This window comes from Alosa alosa, chromosome 7, assembly GCF_017589495.1.
Source record: "Alosa alosa isolate M-15738 ecotype Scorff River chromosome 7, AALO_Geno_1.1, whole genome shotgun sequence".
NCBI classification, from domain to species: Eukaryota; Metazoa; Chordata; class Actinopteri; order Clupeiformes; family Clupeidae; genus Alosa; species Alosa alosa.
The window spans coordinates 5,756,443-5,775,050 of NC_063195.1; the positions used below are offsets into that span (position 1 = coordinate 5,756,443).

Below are 18,608 nucleotides of genomic sequence, written 5' to 3' on the forward strand. Positions count from 1 at the left end.
GCAACATTTCATATTTCATGAAAGGCGTTATATCTCCATTTCTAGAAAAAAAAAAAACAGCGATTTTTGATGAAAACTAGCCACTGTTTAGCTTGGGATTTCTCAGCAACAGAGGCGTGTAGAAATACACGGTTTGCACCCACCGAGAGCTTAAAGTCTCACCTTTTAATTGAGCTATTGTATGTGTTCATAACACAGAATATGCTGTGGCTGTACAAAAATCATCAACAATGGTCTAGATTGCTGGCACTCTAGGACAAAGCTCCCGAAAACAGCCTGGCATTCAATGAGTTAAGTATGAACAGAGAATCTACAGTGCATTTTACAGAATATAGGGCCATTCACACCAGAAACGATAATTAACTATAAAGATAACTATAATTATAACGGCATTAGTGTCCACACTGACCAACGATAAGGAATGTCTCTATGAAAGTGATGTCTAAAATGTGATGGATTCTGATTGGCTGTCAGCTGTGTATCATTCTCAAAATCGCTCTGATAGTGATCTTGTCGTAGTTTGTGTGGACATTATCATTCATATTATCCAGAATATTATTACTAGAACTATTTTTATTTTTATGGTAGTAGTTGTTGTTCCAGGTGTGAACAGCCCTTAATTATCTGATAGTTTACACAAAAATGTACCAATATTCATCAGGTTTTAATCATATTGACTGAATCGAATCACTATGGGAGAGTTTGCGGTGGTTCTCCCACACCATAATTAGAGACATTCACCACTAATCATATGCAATGTAGTAAAAGTCAAAATGATTTATATCATTTCAACGAATAAATAAAATGATGCTGTACACAATACGCAGTATTGGAGGACATGGAGCGGGAAAAGTCATTTTTAGCACCACTCAAATTCATGGTCAATCCTGTTCTGTCATGGTGAACCATCAAAAAGAGAAATGTATATTTCCCTCTGTTTGTGTTTGTGTGTGTGTGTGTGTGTGTGTGTGTGTGTGCCCGTGTTTCTATTTGTCTCCCAGTACTGACCACTGTGCAAAAATCAGACTGAGACCAGATGTGTGGATATGTAAGTCTTTATGTCACTCTTCATGTTTGTGTGTGTGTGTGTGTGTGTGTGTGTGTGTGTGTGTGTGTGTGTGTGTGTGTACAGTGTGTGAGTGTGTGTGTGTGTGTGTGTGTGTGTGTGTGTGTGTGTGTGTCTGTTATTACATAGCACGTCATGACAGAATAGTAGACCTCATAGTGTGTGTGTGTGTGTGTGTGTGTGTGTGTGTGTGTGTGTGAGTGTGTGAGTGTGTGTTATTGCATAGCACATCATGACAGAATGGTAGACCTTATAGTGAAAGATATATGAAACCATTTTCCACCCTCAGTAAGAATGTACAAACATTCTCAGGTAAAACCATCCATGTTTCAGCACTGCAATAGTAACCCTAGTACTTTCTTACACCTGGTTGCCAATACACCAGATGTTGTTATCATCAATGAGGAGTCCAGTGAGGTGTACATTTTGGAGGTAGGATGCACCTTTGATTCTAGCATGGAGGAGGCTTTCTACACCAACCACTACTAAACACCATCTCAGAGCTAGGCTAGTATAGTATAAGTATATATACTCTTTTGATCTTGTGAGGAAAATTTGGTCTCTACATTTATCCCAATCCGTGAATAAGTGAAACACACTCAGCACACAGTGTACACACAGTGAGGTGAAGCACACACTAATCCCGGTGCAGTGAGCTGCCTGCATCAACAGAAGCGCTCGGGGAGCAGTGAGGGGTAAGGTGCCTTGTTCAAGGGCACTTCAGCCATTCCTACTGGTCGGGGTTCGAACCAGCAACCCTCCAAATGTCAGGTCTTAAATCCCATATGCTAACACACAGTGGAGAGAAGCCTCATGAATGTGTCCAGTGTGGAAGAGTTTTTTTTACAAATTTCAGGTCTTAAAAAAACATATGCCATCACACACTGCATCATCAATGCTCCCAGTGTGGAACAGTGTTTTTTTACAACTTTCTAGTCTTAAAACTAGAAACACATAAGGTACAGAAGCTTCATAAATGCTCCCAGTGTGGAAAAGGTTTTTTACACCAGGCTTTTTTTACGCACTTGTCTTTATCGCCACATGCGTACATACTAAGGACAAGACCCTCAAGAGAACACCAGCAAATGCACACTGTTAGGGTGAATAAAAATCAGAACACCACCAAATGCACACTGTTAGGGTGAATAACAATACAAGTGTTAAGAGCAGTGTATGAAAAAAGTGCTGTTATAACAGAAAACAGTAAAATGAATGAGAAGGAGAGCAGAGAGGGGTCTTGTACAAGAAAAAACACATTCATTTGTCATCGAAGACAAAAGAATAATGTGATTACCCAAAAGTTAATAATAAAGATCAATTAGTGCCCTTGGGCAACAAAACAAACGTGATATGGGATATGGTGGGGCAAATAAACCATAAAGAAAGGCATGCAAATGAGATCTGCTTGGGTGCAAAACCCTTCAAGCCTTGAATCACTGACTGACATCAGGACCATTCAGAGGAGGATGAGGTAGGTTTATTGGCAAGTGGTGTGAACGAAACCGTAATGAAAGCTGTATAAATTAGATTCTGTGCTGGCACTAGTTCCAAAACAAAAAGAAGGGAGGTAGTGAAGCAAATATGATTCTATTGGGGCACTACAGGATATAAAACCCTCCAAGCCTTGAATATGCCTCTGCCTGACATCTGGACCAATCAGAGGAGGATGCAGAACGTCGAACTGGAGCCAGGAGGTTTGGGACAAGTGTTTCATATGCTGAAGCTGAAGGCGGATGCAAACATGGGGTTTCAAATTAATAAAAGTATTTAACTTCAGGAGAGGGAGAATGAACATATGAATATTATAAATATTGCAACTATTGACAAAAACTATTTACAGAAACACCCAGTTGAAGACAGGTTTGTCAACAAGAAAAATATATACATACTGTAGCTACATCAGGCTGAGGTACATACTGTAGCTACATCAGGCTGAGGTATATACTGAGCTACATCAGGCTGAGGTACATACTGAGCTACATCAGGCTGAGGTACATACTGAGCTACATCAGGCTGAGGTACATACTGTAGCTACATCATACTGTAGCTACATCAGGCTGAGGTACATACTGTAGCTACATCAGGCTGAGGTACATACTGTAGCTACATCAGGCTGAGGTATATACTGAGCTACATCAGGCTGAGGTATATACTGAGCTACATCAGGCTGAGGTACATACTGTAGCTACATCAGGCTGAGGTATATACTGAGCTACATCAGGCTGAGGTACATACTGTAGCTACATCAGGCTGAGGTTAAGGATCAAAGCATCAAAGTGTATCAGGGCTGAGAGGAAGGAAAAAAAATAAAGGCAGCAGGCGTCAGTTAGAAGGCAAAGAAGACAAGTCCATCAGCAGCAGCCATCTCCAGCCACCTCCACCACCACCACCTGCACCGTCACCACCACCACCATCACCGTCACCACCACCACCATCACCACCACCACCAACACAACCACCACCACCAACACCACCACCACCATCACCACCACCACCACCACCACCACCACCACCACCACCACCGTCACCACCACCACCACCACCACGTCAACACCATCATCATCACCACCACCAACACCACCACCACCAACACCACCACCAGCACCACCACCAGCACCACCACCACCAGCACCACCGTCAACACCATCATCATCACCACCACCACCATCACCATCAGCATCACCACCACCAGCACCGTCACCACCACCACCACCACCGTCAACACCATCATCATCACCACCACCAACACCACCACCACCAACACCACCACCACCGTCACCACCACCACCGTCAACACCATCATCATCAACACCACCGTCACCACCACCACCACCAACACCACCACCATCAACACCACCACCACCATCAACACCACCACCACCACCACCACCATCAACACCACCACCACCCTCACCACCATCAACACCACCACCACCACCATCAACACCACCCTCACCACCACCACCATCAACACCACCACCACCGTCACCACCACCACCATCAACTCTGGTGGGTCTCATCACCAAGGGCGACGAGACTCAATACAGGTTGGACAGGTTCTGACCACGTGGTGCAGGGACAACAACCTCCTGCTGAACGTCAGCAAGACCAAGGAGATTGTTGTTGACTTCCGTAGAGGTCACACCCAACACCTGCCACTGACCATCGACGGTGCTGTGGTGGAGAGAGTGAGCAGCACCAAATTCCTGGGGTGCACATCAGTGAAGACCTCTCCTGGACCATCAACACTGCATCACTGGCGAAAAAAAGCTCAGCGCCGCCTGTACTTCCCAAGGAAACTCAGGCGGGCAAGTGCTCCACCAGCCATCATGACCACATTCTTCCGAGGCACCATTGAGAGCATCCTCTCCAGCTGTATCGCTGTGTGGGGCGGAAGATGCACTGAATACAACAGGAAACGCCTGCAGCGCATAGTGAACACAGCTGGAAGGATTATTGGTGCTTCACTCCCCTCCCTGAAGGACATTTACACCTCCCACCTCACCCGCAAGGCGACCACAATTGTGAGTGATGCAAGTCACCCCAGCTCACAATTTGTTTGATCTACTGCCCTCTGGGAAGAGGTACAGAAGCGCGGCTCCCGCACCACCAGACTCACCAACAGCGTCATACACCAGGCTGTTAGGATGCTGAACTCTCTCCCCCCCTCCACCCTCAGCTACATAACATCCTGGACTTTTAGACTTTTAGACCCACAATGGCTGCCTTGGCTGCCTTGCACTACTCCACTTGTACACTTGCACACTTGCAACTTGTTGTTGTTGTCCTGTTGTCCTGAACACTTCTGAACACACTTCTGCTGCTCTTACATAACTTGCACCACTATGCCAATTTGCATACTTAGGTCAAACAAAACTACCTCAGCAATTTATTGCCCTGACTTTTGCACTATTATATTGACTGTCTACTGTATGCACAATTGCACAATTTCTACCAAATTTTGCTGCTCTTATTTCTTCATTGTATGTGCCTTCTTATTTTTACTTTTTATATTGTTTACTTGAATGTTATGTTTGTCTGTGGACCTAATTGGTAAAATATGTCTTGTCTCCACCGTGGGATAGTAGAAAACGCAATTTCGATCTCTTTGTATGTCTTGACATGTGAAGAAATTGACAATAAAGCAGACTTTGACTTTGACTTTGACTTTGATCAACACCACCACCACCGTCACCACCACCACCATCAACCACCCACCACCGTCACCACCATCACCACCACCACCACCACCACCACCACCACCACCACCATCACCACCACCACCACCACCACCATCAACACCACCACCATCAACACCACCACCTGCACCACCACCATCACCACCACCATCCACCACCACCACCACCACCACCACCACCACCACCACCACCACCACCACCACCATCAACACCACCACCACCACCACCACCACCACCACCACCACCATCAACACCAGCACCACCACCACCACCACCACCACCATCAACACCACCACCACCATCACCACCACCATCAACACCCACCACCACCACCACCATCAACACCACCACCATCACCACCACCGCCAACACCACCACCACCACCACCACCATCAACACCACCACCACCACCACCACCACCACCACCAACACCACCACCACCATCAACACCACCACCACCACCACCACCACCACCACCACCATCAACACCACCACCACCACCATCAACACCACCACCACCACCATCACCACCACCACCACCATCACCACCACCACCACCACCATCACCACCACCACCACCATCAACACCACCACCATCACCACCACCACCACCACCACCACCACCACCACCACCACCACCACCACCATCAACACCACCACCACCATCAACACACCACCACCACCACCACCGCCACCACCACCACCACACCACCACCACCACCACCATCACCACCACCACCACCACCACCATCCACCACCACAACACCACCACCACCACCACCATCAACACCACCACCACCACCACCACCATCACCACCACCATCAACACCACCACCACCACCATCAACACCACCACCCACCACCATCAACACCACCACCACCACCATCACCACCACCACCACATCACCACCACCACCACCACCACCACCATCACCACCACCACCACCATCAACACCACCACCATCACCACCACCACCACATCACCACCACCACCCACCACCACCATCAACACCACCACCACCACCACCACCATCAACACCACCATCAACACCACCACCACCACCATCCACCACCACCACCACCACCACCACCACCACCACCACCACCACCATCAACACCATCACCACCACCACCACCACCACCACCACCATCAACACCACCACCACCACCACCATCAACACCACCACCACCACCACCAGCAGCAAGCGTCAGTTAGAAGGCAAAGAAGACAAGGCCACCAGCAGCAGCAGCAGCCATCTCCAGCCGGCGCCGTCAGAGACTTTCTATGAGGAGACACAGCACTCAAAAAATCCTCCATAGAAATGCATGATGCTGGTTTGTAACGGGCATTGTCTACACATATCCCACCCCTTCCTCGGCAAAACGTTGAAATTAATACATTGAGCCAACCATGTGGTGTGATGTGAATACATTGAGCCAATCATATGGTGTGTTGTGAAGACATCGTGCCAATCATGTGTTGTGAACTCGCAGCTGGTGTTGTGAACTCGCAGCTGGAGCAAGATTGGTGTTGTGAAGCCTTGCTCACGCACATTTCTGCCGAAGAGGATGCCTGATGAGTGCCCAAAAAGTGTTGCAATATGGCCGCCAAGTAGAGGGACTAAAAGGACTTTGCCGCTGTCACCACCGCCGTTCACCACCAACAGCAGCCGCCAACAGCAGCAGCAGCCGCCTGGGTTGACATGAGGCTGAAAAAAAAGTGTTTATTTTGTTACAAAAAAAAATCTTACTAAAAAAAATCTTACCATTTTGGATGCATGACTGATACTAATTTTGTCCGTGCTCTAATTTGTGCATTTTGTTTACCAATATGAATCCAACTGTCACATCCATAACACACTAAGGAATGTATAAGCATGAGTCGCTTGCAGTGACAGGGCAGACACTAACCCTGTGATTGGGTAAGGTGCTCTATAAAGTGTGTGTCATGGTGGTAGTGCAAATAAGTCCAACAGTGCAGGGATAAGGTCTATAGTACACAGAGGTGGAAAAAGTATGAAAATATTGTACTCAAGTAAAAGTACAAATACTTTGATGAAATATTACTCAAGTACAAGTTAAAATACCGATCTGAAAATGTACTCAAGTAAAAGTAGTTCATTTAAAATGTACTTTAAGTAAAAGTTACTTATTTATTTATTTATTTATTTATTTATTTTTTTTTAGGGGGGGTACCAGAACAACCAGTTTTACCAGAGACTTTCTAATGAGGAGATACAGCACTCAACAAATCCTCCATGGTAATGCGTGGGGTTAGTTTGTAACGCCAATATGGCAGTTGTCTACACATATCACACCCCTTCCACGGAAAAATGTCGACATGTGAATACATTGAGCCAATCATGTGGTGTGTTGTGAATACATTGAGCCAATCATGTGGTGTGCTGTGAAGACATCGTGCCAATCATCTGTTGTGATCTCGCCGCTGGAGCAAGATTGGTGTCGTGGAAGCCTTACGCGACACGCATTTCTGCTGAAATAGATGCCCGATAAGTGCCCAAAAGCGCAATATGGTGGCCGAGTGAAGGTATTTTGCCTAAAAGGACTTTGGTCCTAGCTCGAGTTGCTGCAGCCAGCAGCTACTGTAAGGCAGCCATGATCATGCTCTCAGTGTGTAGCGCTGTAGCTGCAGCAACTCGAGCTAGGTAAAACCGATTGTTTCAGTTTTGTTCATACCGACAGTACTCGGTGACGTTAAAAAATGGAGATCTATGTGAAAAATCACCGGAGTTCTCCTTTAAGTTTGAGCAGTAGTTGATTTTCAAAGTTAGTTGCACTCATCCTTGGTTGCTTTGCAGTGAACAGTAATCCAGCACAACTGAAAAGCCCCTCACAGGCAGCTGAGACAGGCAGGCCAATGTTGAGTTGCAGAGAGTTTTTTTTAATATTTGGAAACGAGCAGAAGGCAGAAGCAGATTAAAGGGCGTCGGAGCGTCTGGGGGGGGAGTATAGGGCCCCAAAGGAGGAGAGGGCCCTTGAAAAGTGGAATACGGGGGGCACAACATTTTCACCAGGCATTAGTAATAACTCAGGTAATCCACACATAAAAAATCCAAACAACTCTATAAGTAGAGTCATGTGTAATGAAGTGGAATAACACAGTGAAAAAGTATTGAACACACTAAGAAAAAGCACTCATAGCAAAACATAGTGAAAACTGTCTAAGGTCACTCTCACTCTCCCTTGCTAAAGAGCTAAATGGTTTAGTCCGCCTGCAGATTCATAAGGTAGGCCTATCTTTTGTTTATTTAGTTGAGCATCGCTAGTAGTGGACATCTAATTGTTGTGCTGCTGGTGCAATGTCTTTCTCCAAGAAAGCCAAGTCAGGTTACCAAAAACAAAGGCCAAAGCAGGAAAAAGAGAGACATCAAAATGAGGGGAAACAACTGTTAATAAACTTCTTTCCAAAGAAAGGTGAGCACAAACGTCAAAACACGAAATCCCATGGTGTTTGCTTGAATATTTCCGCAATCATTAGTGCTAAAACGAACTGAGACAACCAATTGAAATAGCGGAAAATACACTTTCATAGGTTAGGCTACACATGTAGCCTAATTTAAATTATGCATCTCGTGATCCAGCTCCATCTCCATCACTTTCAGAAAGACTGCATGGCGCCAGCTTGATTCAGTCCTGTTGTAGGCTACATGCTGATCATTATCACTAGGCTAGTGGTTTAGGGCTTTTTTTTCTCTCCCTTTCTGTTTTTCTGTTTCGTTCGTTTCATTTTTTTTTTACTCAAGTAGGCTAAGGGATGGTATTTTTGATGTAGCGAAGTACAATACTTCACTCAAAATGTAATCAAGTAAAATTTAAAATACCGATTTTATAAACTACTTAAAAAATACAAAATACACAGAAAAACTAACATGAGTAAATGTATTTCGTTACTTTCCACCTCTGATAGTACATCAATATTGTATTGTAGTGGAACAGTTATGTGAGGTTATGTTAACTTGTAAGACCAACAGTGTCCCAAAACCTTCTTTACAGGCCTTTTTGCAGAAACACCCTTGTCAAGTATAAGTAGTATAACTTTCCGTGAGGGAAATTTGGTCTCTGCATTCATCCCAATCCGTGAATTATTGAAACATACTCAGCACACAGTGAAGTGAAGCAAAGCACACACTAATTCCGACGCAGTGAGCTGCCTGCTACAACAGCGCTCGGGGAGTAGTGAGTGGTTAGGAGGTTACTTCAGCTGTTCCTACTGGTCGGGTTTCGAACCAGCAACCCTCCAGTTACAAATCCGAAACGCTAACCAGTAGGCCACGACTTCCCCAAACCAAGAAGCAACCTATACTGTCCTAAAACATGCTGGGTGGATATAGGCCTAGTTGACTTAATTTTACATTCTACATTCCCTGAGAGGTTTTTCAATTAGGCTATCAATATAAACACAGAGGGATAGAGAAAGGAGCCACCTTAGAGATACTGTACACAGGCTACATAGTGCAATTAAATAAAATAAATGATAATTAAAAAAATATAGTAATTAAATAAAATAATGAATATAGAATATGATGTTTTTTTTAAATATATTTGAATTTGAAAAGCCTTGGGCTGTGTGTTATATCTATCTATCTATCTATCTAGCTATCAATCATTATATTCCTGCACTGAAACTCCATTCCAAGCGGTGGCAGTAAAGGGTAGTTGTCTGTCGTTTGCCAACCACGAAGAATTCCATTTGACTATTCCACGGAGTTCCCGGGAGTTTCAGCAACGTTGGTTCGAGGTTAGTGAATAAAAACTGCGGGCATGAACATTTTTTCTCGATTTGTGCCATCTATACGGCCTATTAACAGATCTCCATGTGCGGAGCTTAATTGAGTGACTTGAGGTAGGTTGAGTGTTTAGACACAGTCACACAGTCCGATGTCTTGGTCCCATTCAGCAAGCTACACTCGGAACATCCCAAGATGAATATGCCATTGCCATTAATCATGTAGCTGTAAACAGTTCATGTTATGTTCCATTTACTTAAATATAGATGCGAACTTGTAAGGCATTCTAATTTGTGTGTGTAGAAAACTTTGGATGGGATCATCTTTGGTGCGTTGGGAACATGGATCTCCACGGTAACGATAACGTTACAGAAACGCAATACCAGCTGACAGTAATGGTGAAAGATGAAGAGGAGTCATATGGAAATATAACTGCATTTCAACATGATGACGAAAAGCTTCAGTGTACAACTGAATCAGACCTTGCCGAGTTCGAAGGTACTACTGAGACACTACAGACAGCAGCGGAGATTGAAGTGACGATCGAAGACGACCATGAGCCCGATTATCTGCTGGAAAGTAAGTCCTTTCAGATGGCCTTATTAAAAAAAAACACAAATCCTCAATTTATCATATATACATACATTGTCATGTTAGTTCTAGATACTTTTTCTAATGAGGAGACACAGCACTCCAAAAATGCTCCATAGAAATGCATGGGGCTAGTTTGTATGGCCGTTACACATATCCCACCCCTTCCTCGGCAAAACGTCGGACATGTGAATACATTGAGCCAATCATGTGGTGTCATGTGAATACGATGAGCCAATTATATGTTGTGTTGTGAAGATAGCTTCCCAATCATGTGTTGTGAACTCGCCACTGGAGCAAGATTGGTGTCGTGATGCCTTGCGCACGCGCATTTCTGCTGAATAGAATGTCCAATGATTGCCCAAAAACCGTTATATGCCGCCAAGTGGAGGGACTTGCCTAAAAGGACTTTCTGTCTGTGCTGATATAGGGAGGGAAAGTGAAAAACAGCGCCCCAAGTGGTTGCGTTCCTATAAGACCTCCGGCCTAAGTAGCCTACATCCATCGCTGCAGCCTGCGGGAAGGCAGGGCTTGACATCAACCCCCGCCCACATCCAACATCCATATTTTCTTTGCCTACATCACTCCCTATACACTCAAACAGCCTAGTAGCGAAGCATCTTTTTTCATATTAGATTATAGAAACATGATGTAGGCTAAAACAACATTTTATGCAACAACAGAGAAGTTTTCATGTGGCTAGTTACTGTAATTGGGTCCGTGTACTTATTGTTCATTTGATTTCCGGTTTTGAAACAATATGCAAATTTAAAAAAATTGGTCATTTTAAATATTGATGACAATGTGTTGAAATGGAAAATGAGCCATACTTAATTTAATTTAGCCCTCAAAAGTAGAATGGTGTATTGTTTCATTATCATGGACTATCAGTTTAACAGCAAGAATTCTCCATTACAACCAAATGTAGCCTACAAAGGGTCGATTTTGCTTTATTAGCAACAGGTGAACTAGAAGCATACATTGTGTAACTGTTTAGATCAAGCTAGACATATCCTCATCTCAAATATAGGCTACTGCCCAGATAGTAGTGTTGCACGGTGTATCGATACTAAAAAGGTATCACGATGCCTTCACGCAAAAAACGATACGATTTCAGACGTTTTTAGAATCGATACTTTATTAAAATAATAACGTTCTGTGTCTGTGTGAACTGCTGCTCTCACTGCTCCTTGCACGCATCTAGGCAAGTGGGCGTGTCAAGCAGGCAGCTCTGAGTGAGTGAGTCCGCAGCCAACGTCAACATAGTTCTAGGCCTTGTGGATTAAACAAAAGGTGCAGTGAAATCTGCAACTATTTCGGATACATCGCGAATAGTGAAGGCAAGCCATCAGGTACACAGAGGCCCGTTTGTAAAATATGTTTCAAAGTCATTTAAAAGCAGTAGGCTACGCATGGAACTTGGCTAAACACCTCACAGACATATCCCAACATTTTTAAAGAGTTCAAAGAGCGACAGGTTAACGAATATGCTATAGAAAACACGACTACATGGTTATTGCCAAGTTCTTTTATGTTTTTGTCTAGCCTAAGTGAAACGAGTATGGTTCTCTGGGATAAAGCGAACCTTCCTCCATCAATGAATTTTGACGAGACAACCAGCTGTAATCATTTTTACGAGACATAACAATCTATAATCATAGGGTGCTAACGTGATGAAAGCGCAATGTTCACGCCAGAATAACATTAGGCTACCATAACTTGTAAACGATCTATTTCATGTTCGGTCAGTACTACTGGTAATATTTGTCATGGCATGTAGACCGCTAATTAAAGTCCACAGCATACCACCAAATAGTGTTGAGTCCTAATAATAATAGCGGCTTATTGTTACAGTACGTGGTAGCAAATCATGTTATCAAAGAAATAGACGTAATGTAGGAATGCACACAGATATATTGCAACAGGTAATGGTGTAGGCCTATTTGACGAAGACCTGAGTGGTTGGAACTTCGTACTTGTACACTGGGTGCAAAGAAGACTATCCTCACATTCTCCCCTTTGCAACTGTCAAAGAAATCCCATGAACACGGGAAGGCCTAGGGTAGCCTATACTGTACATCAGATGGCCTAAAGATTAGGCCTCTCTGCTTAGCATTCAGTGATTTTAACACTGACCTTGATCTAGCCTAGTTTGGCTATTTAAAGCCACTTTATTGCCAAAACACAACACAATGTAAATGAACTATAACAAACAATAAAGGACTTAATCACACAAAGTAGGCCTACTATTTTACTGACTATAAAAATAATAATTATGTAGGAAGTTTAGAACCCAGAATTGACCTGCACACTACAAAAGTGCACTGAATTCAACACAAATGACTCCATACACTTGGAGGAGGTATGAGTCCTTTCTTCTCTAGATATCTTAGGATTTCGCCGTAGTATCGTTTTAGTATCGAGCATCGCAATATTTATGGCAGGTATCGTATCGAAGTCATAATTTTGGTATTGTGACAACACTACCAGATAGCAAGCAGATATCGGACCACCGGTAGATTCTGGTCGGCAACCCGCAATGGTAGGCCACCATCAGATGGACTGCAATCAATTTGTATATCTAAGCTAATGTTGGAATTACTTACTGTTTGGATGTTGAGCTTAGCATGCTTAGTTACAGCTCCTTGCAGAGATCTATTCATTTTATTGACTCAAAAGGGCTTGTCCCAAGTACGAACCTTTATTTTAACTAGCTACATATAAAACATTATGAATTGCCACACATATCAGTAGCCTTTTGCACCAATTTGCCTTTTTTGCTGCCATCTGCCATCTGTGAAACGGCCGATATTTTCAAATATGCTGGCCACGACTAAATTGATGATGAGTGTCCCCAACCTATTCTAAGAGTGCAGATCTGGAAACTTTCCATAGTTTCCAAGTTTTTTAAGATTAAAGCCTAAAACCGTGAGGCTGAAGGCTAATTACGCTCACGTATCTCTTAAAGTGACAGGCACTCAATTACACCTACACATCGCCAATGTGCACTCAATTAGACCTACACTCCACATTAAAGATATGCCTAAGTGTAATAGTTCAATATGAAGTATTCAAATAAATATGTTTATGCAGATTATAAAATACTATACATTATTAACTAAATACACTTTATATGAATTTCAAAATATATGAAATAGACACAAGCCATCATTTTCTGTTTGTGTTTGTGTGTGTGGAGAGAGTCAAACAGAATCTAGGATTCAATATTACTGATGACCTTAATTGTGTAAATCCCCTACATGAAGAACCTAGGGGAAATCCCCCCCTCCCCCGTCTGCCTTGATGTACATGGAAATCAGGTATAAGTATGCTTGCGTATACAAGGAATTGGTCTCTGCATTTATCCCATCAGTGAATTGGTGAGCACACACTGAACACAAAGAAGAACACACTAACCAGGAGCCGTGAGCTGCCGTGCAGTGAGGGGTGAGCTGCCTTGCTACAGCGGAGCAGTGAGGGTTAGGTGCCTTGCTACAGCGGGCGAGCAGTGAGGGGTTGGGGTGCCTTGCTACAGCGGGCGAGGGGAGCAGTGAGGGTGAGCTGCCTTGCTACAGCGGCGCCGGGAGCAGTGAGGGGTGAGCTGCCTTGCTACAGCGGGCTTCGGGGAGCAGTGAGCTGCCTTGCTACAGCGGCGCTCGGGGAGCAGTGAGGGGTTAGGTGCCTTGCTACAGCGGTGCTCGGGGAGCAGTGAGGGGTGAGCTGCCCTGCTACAGCAGCTCGGGGAGCAGTGAGGGGTTAGGTGCCTTGCTACAGCAGCGCTTCGGGAGCAGTGAGCTGCCTTGCTACAGCCGGGCGGGGAGCAGTGAGGGGTTAGGTGCCTTGTTACAGCAGGGTTCGCGGGGCCTTCGGGGAGCAGTGAGGGGTTAGGTGCCTTGTTACAGCAGCCGGGGAGCAGTGAGGGGTTAGGTGCCTTGCTACAGCGGGCGCCGGGGAGCAGTGAGGGGTTAGGTGCCTTGCTACAGAGGCCGGGAGCAGTGAGGGGGTTAGGTGCCGGTTACAGCGGGCGCCGGGGAGCAGTGAGGGGTTAGGTGCCTTGCTACAGCGGCGCTCGGGGAGCAGTGAGGGGTGAGCTGTGAGGTGAGCCTTGCTACAGCGGCGCTCGGGGAGCAGTGAGGGGTGAGCTGCCTTGCTACAGCAGCCGCCGGGGAGCAGTGAGGGGTTAGGTGCCTTGCTACATGGCGCGGGGAGCAGTGAGGGGTTAGGTGCCTTGCGGGGAGCAGTGAGGGGTTAGGTGCCTTGCTACAGCGGGCGAGGGGGAGCAGTGAGGGGTGAGCTGCCTGCTTACGGCGCCGGGGAGCAGTGAGGGTGAGCTGTGAGGGTGAGCTGCCTTGCCGCCTTCGCCGGGAGCAGTGAGGGGTTAGGTGCCGGGGGCGCTCGGGGTGAGAGGGGTGAGCTGTGAGGGGTGAGCTGCCTTGCTACAGCGGGCCGGGGAGCAGTGAGGGGTGAGCTGCCTTGCTGGCTTGGCGAGGGGGAGCAGTGAGGGGTTAGGTGCCTTGCTAGCGGGCTTCGGGGAGCAGTGAGGGGTTAGGTGCCGCGGCTACAGCGGGCGCTTCGGGGAGCAGTGAGGGGTGAGCTGCCTTGCTACAGCGCGAGCGAGGGGTGAGCTGCCTTGCTACAGCCGGGCGCAGTGAGGGGTGAGCTGCCTTGCTACAGCTGGCCTTCGGGAGCAGTGAGCTGCCTTGCTACAGCGGCGCGCCGGGGAGCAGTGAGGGGTTAGGTGCCTTGCTACAGCCGGGCGCCGGGGAGCAGTGAGGGGTGAGCTGCCTTACCACAGCGGCGGGCGCCGGGGAGCAGTGAGGGGTTAGGTGCCTTGCTACAGCGGCGCTCGGGGAGCAGTGAGGGGTGAGCTGCCTTGCTACAGCGGCGCTCGGGGAGCAGTGAGGGGGGAGCAGTGAGGGGTGAGCTGCCTTGCTACAGCGGCGCTCGGGGAGCAGTGAGGGGTGAGCTGTGAGGGGTGAGCTGCCTTGCTACAGCGGCGCTCGGGGAGCAGTGAGGGGTTAGCTGCCTTGCTACAGCGGCGCTCGGGGAGCAGTGAGGGGTTAGGTGCCTTGCTCAAGGGCACTTCAGCCGTGGATGTGGGCATGGGAGAGCAGTGCTCAACCACTTCCCCCGCCCACATTTTTCCTACTGGTCGGGGATTGAACTGGCAACCTGTTGTTACAATCCCGAAGCCCTAACCAGTAGGCCACGACTGCCCCCATAAAAGAAACGTGAAAGTGCTTTTGCTGACCCTATTCCCCATCTGTTCCATGGCACTGGGAAAATGTCTCATCATTGCACTAAATGTCGATTTGTTTTGTTTGTTAAAACTTTTGCACTGTACTTAATCATTTGTTTCAATTTGTTTTTACTACAGATACAACTCAACAGAAGATCCATGGACAGAATTATGAACTGAACCTGCAGCGCAAAGGAAGGCTGCACCACTGCACCGTCTGCAGGAGGAGTTTTACCACCCGGAGAAAACTCAAGAAACACCAGCAAACACACTCAATCAGGGTGAATTTGACCACATCCTCACTTATTAGCCACCACATGCAAATTCATACGGTAGGGAAGCCTTATCAGTGCTCCCAGTGTGGAAGAGGTTTTTCACACAGCTCAAGTCTTGCACGTCACATGCATGAACACAAAGGAGAGAAGCCTCATAAATGTGCCCAGTGTGGAAAAGCTTTTATAACCTCCTCAGATCTGAAACGCCACATGCTTACACATACTGGAGAAAAGCCTTATAAATGTGTCCAGTGTGGAAAAGCATTTTCACAAATGTCAACTCTGAAAAACCATATGCTAAAACACACTGTAGAAAAGTCTCATAAATGTTCCCAGTGTGGAAAATGTTTTCAACAAATTTCTAGTCTTGAAACACATATGCTAACACACAGTGGAGAGAAGCGTTATAGATGTTCTCAGTGTGGAAGAGGTTTTCAACAAATTTCAACTCTGAAAAACCATATGCTAACACACAGTGGAGAGAAGCATTATAAATGTTCCCAGTGTGGAAGAGGTTTTTCACACATGTCAAGTCTTTCACGCCACATGCGTGATCACAAAGGACAGATGCCTCATAAATGTTCCCAGTGTGGGAAAACTTTTTTACACATTTCACGTCTTAAAATCCATATGCTACTACATACTGTAGACCACCCTCATAAATGTGTCCAGTGTGGAAGGGGTTTTCAACAACTTTCTAGTCTTGAAACTCATATCTTAACACATGCGGTAGGGAAGCCTCATAAATGTTCCCAGTGTGGAAGAGGTTTTTCACACATGTCAAGTCTTGCACGCCACAAGCTAGATCACAAAGGAGGGAAGCCTCATAAATGTTCCTATTGTGAAAGAGGTTTTTCACACATGTCAAGTCTTTCACGCCACAAGCGTGATCACAAAGGAGATGAGTCTCATAAAACAATGATGCCTACACAGACTGTAGGGAAGCCTCATGAATGTTACTGGTGTGGAAGAAGTTTTTCACAAATTTCACGTCATAAATGCTACTTGCTACCACATAATGGAGAGAAGCCTTATAACTGTTTCCAGTGTGGAAGAGGTTTTTCACACACGTCAAGTCTTTCACGCCACATGCGTGATCACAAAGGACAGATGCCTCATAAATGTTCCCAGTGTGGAAAAACTTTTTCACACATTTCACGTCTTAAAAACCACATGGTGATGCACACGACAGAGAAGCCTCATAAATGTACCGAGTGTGGAAAAGCTTTTATGCGAATTTCAACTCTGACAAACCATATGCTAGCACACACTGTAGAAAAGGCTCATAAATGCTCCCAGTGTGGAATAGGTTTTTCACACAGCTCAAGTCTTGCACGTCACATGCATGAACACAAAGGAGAGATGTCTCATAAATAAGCCCAGTGTGGAAAAGGTTTTCCACATCTTTCTAGTCTTAAAACCCATAATGTCAATGCATATGTAAATGCACTGTTAGGGTGAATAAAAACCAGAACACCAGCAAATGCACACTGTTAAGGTGAATAAAAATCACAACACCAGCAGCAGGAAGTAGTTCTGTTTTGTTTGAACATCAACAGAAGTGATGTCACCCAGCACCATATGTCAATGCATACTGGAGGGAAGCCTAATGGATGCTCCCAAAGTGGGAAACAAGCAACGTTTTTATCGCCACATGCATGGAAACAAGGGACAAGGACCCGGCAAACGCACACTGTTAGGGTGAATACAAATCAGAACACCGGCAAATGCACACTGTTAGGGTGAATACAAATCAGAACACCAGCAGCAGGAAGTAGTTCTGTTTTGTTTGAACGGCAACATAAGTGATGTCACCCAGCATCGCTTGGAGCACCTTTAAGAGAAGAGCAGCAAAGCCTCATCGGTGTGCCCAGTGTAGTAAAACATTTGACAGGCCCACAGATCTTAAACGCCACATGCTTACATACACTGGAGAGAAGCCTCATTAATGTGCCCAGTGTAGTAAAACATTTGCCAAATCCACAGGTCTTAAATGCCACATGCTTACACACACTGGAGAGAAGCCTCATTAATGTGCCCATTGTGAAAAACATTTGACAGGCCCACAGATCTTAAATACATGCTTACACATACTGGAGAGAAGTATTTTTTTTCTTCTTGCACAGCATATGCTGATACCATAATGGTAATGCATATATTTTTATTTTTACCTCTAAATAAAGTCCAAGAAATACAATCATCTGTATGTTGTTCTCTTTCTGTAAAAATAGTTTTTATATATGTCTTGTTATTGTCGGAAAAACATTGATGTAAAGCACATGCATATAGAAATATGTAGCCTATATTTCAATAAATATATTGCAGAAAATAGTTATGTTTTTATGTTTTATTTAATTTAGGTTTTTCTTGTGTTATCTGTTTAACCTCAGTCTGGAAACAGGAAAACCTTACTGTGTGATAATTTCATAAATGGGCAATTTAGACATTTTTGCTGAATAAAATATACAGATGGGTTTTCTTTTGTAAGTA

The 18,608-nt window shown here is 45.3% G+C and overlaps 2 protein-coding genes across 3 annotated transcripts in view; one reads left to right on the forward strand and one right to left on the reverse strand.

The window, feature by feature from the left end:
* The window catches only part of LOC125297314 (zinc finger protein 501-like), a 45,324-nt gene extending 34,647 nt beyond the window's left edge, over window positions 1-10,677 (reverse strand). The window contains exon 1 of the mRNA XM_048247609.1: window positions 10,658-10,677. The gene's annotated coding sequence lies outside the window, so the exon portion shown is untranslated. The remainder of the gene's footprint in view (window positions 1-10,657) is intronic.
* Window positions 9,936-18,369, forward strand: LOC125297306 (zinc finger protein 135-like). 2 transcript variants are annotated; one of them, XM_048247595.1, is made up of 3 exons: window positions 9,936-10,024; window positions 10,317-10,592; window positions 15,982-18,369. In XM_048247595.1, the coding sequence occupies exons 2-3, from the start codon at window positions 10,355-10,357 to the stop codon at window positions 17,493-17,495; spliced, it is 1,752 nt and encodes a 583-aa protein (XP_048103552.1). In that variant the 5' UTR covers window positions 9,936-10,024; window positions 10,317-10,354; the 3' UTR covers window positions 17,496-18,369. The 2 variants fall into 2 exon arrangements, with proteins under 2 accessions (XP_048103552.1, XP_048103553.1); XM_048247596.1 differs by having other exon boundaries at window positions 10,003-10,129.
* Window positions 18,370-18,608: the final 239 nt, after the last annotated feature.

What these genes read in the sequence shown, in the direction of transcription:
- LOC125297306 (XM_048247595.1), top strand. Translation starts at nt 10,355, where the DNA reads ATGGATCTCCACGGTAACGATAACGTTACAGAAACGCAATACCAGCTG. An exon ending in GCCCGATTATCTGCTGGAAA is followed by an intron (nt 10,593 to 15,981) that starts GTAAGTCCTTTC and finishes TTTTTACTACAG; the next exon opens with ATACAACTCAACAGAAGATC.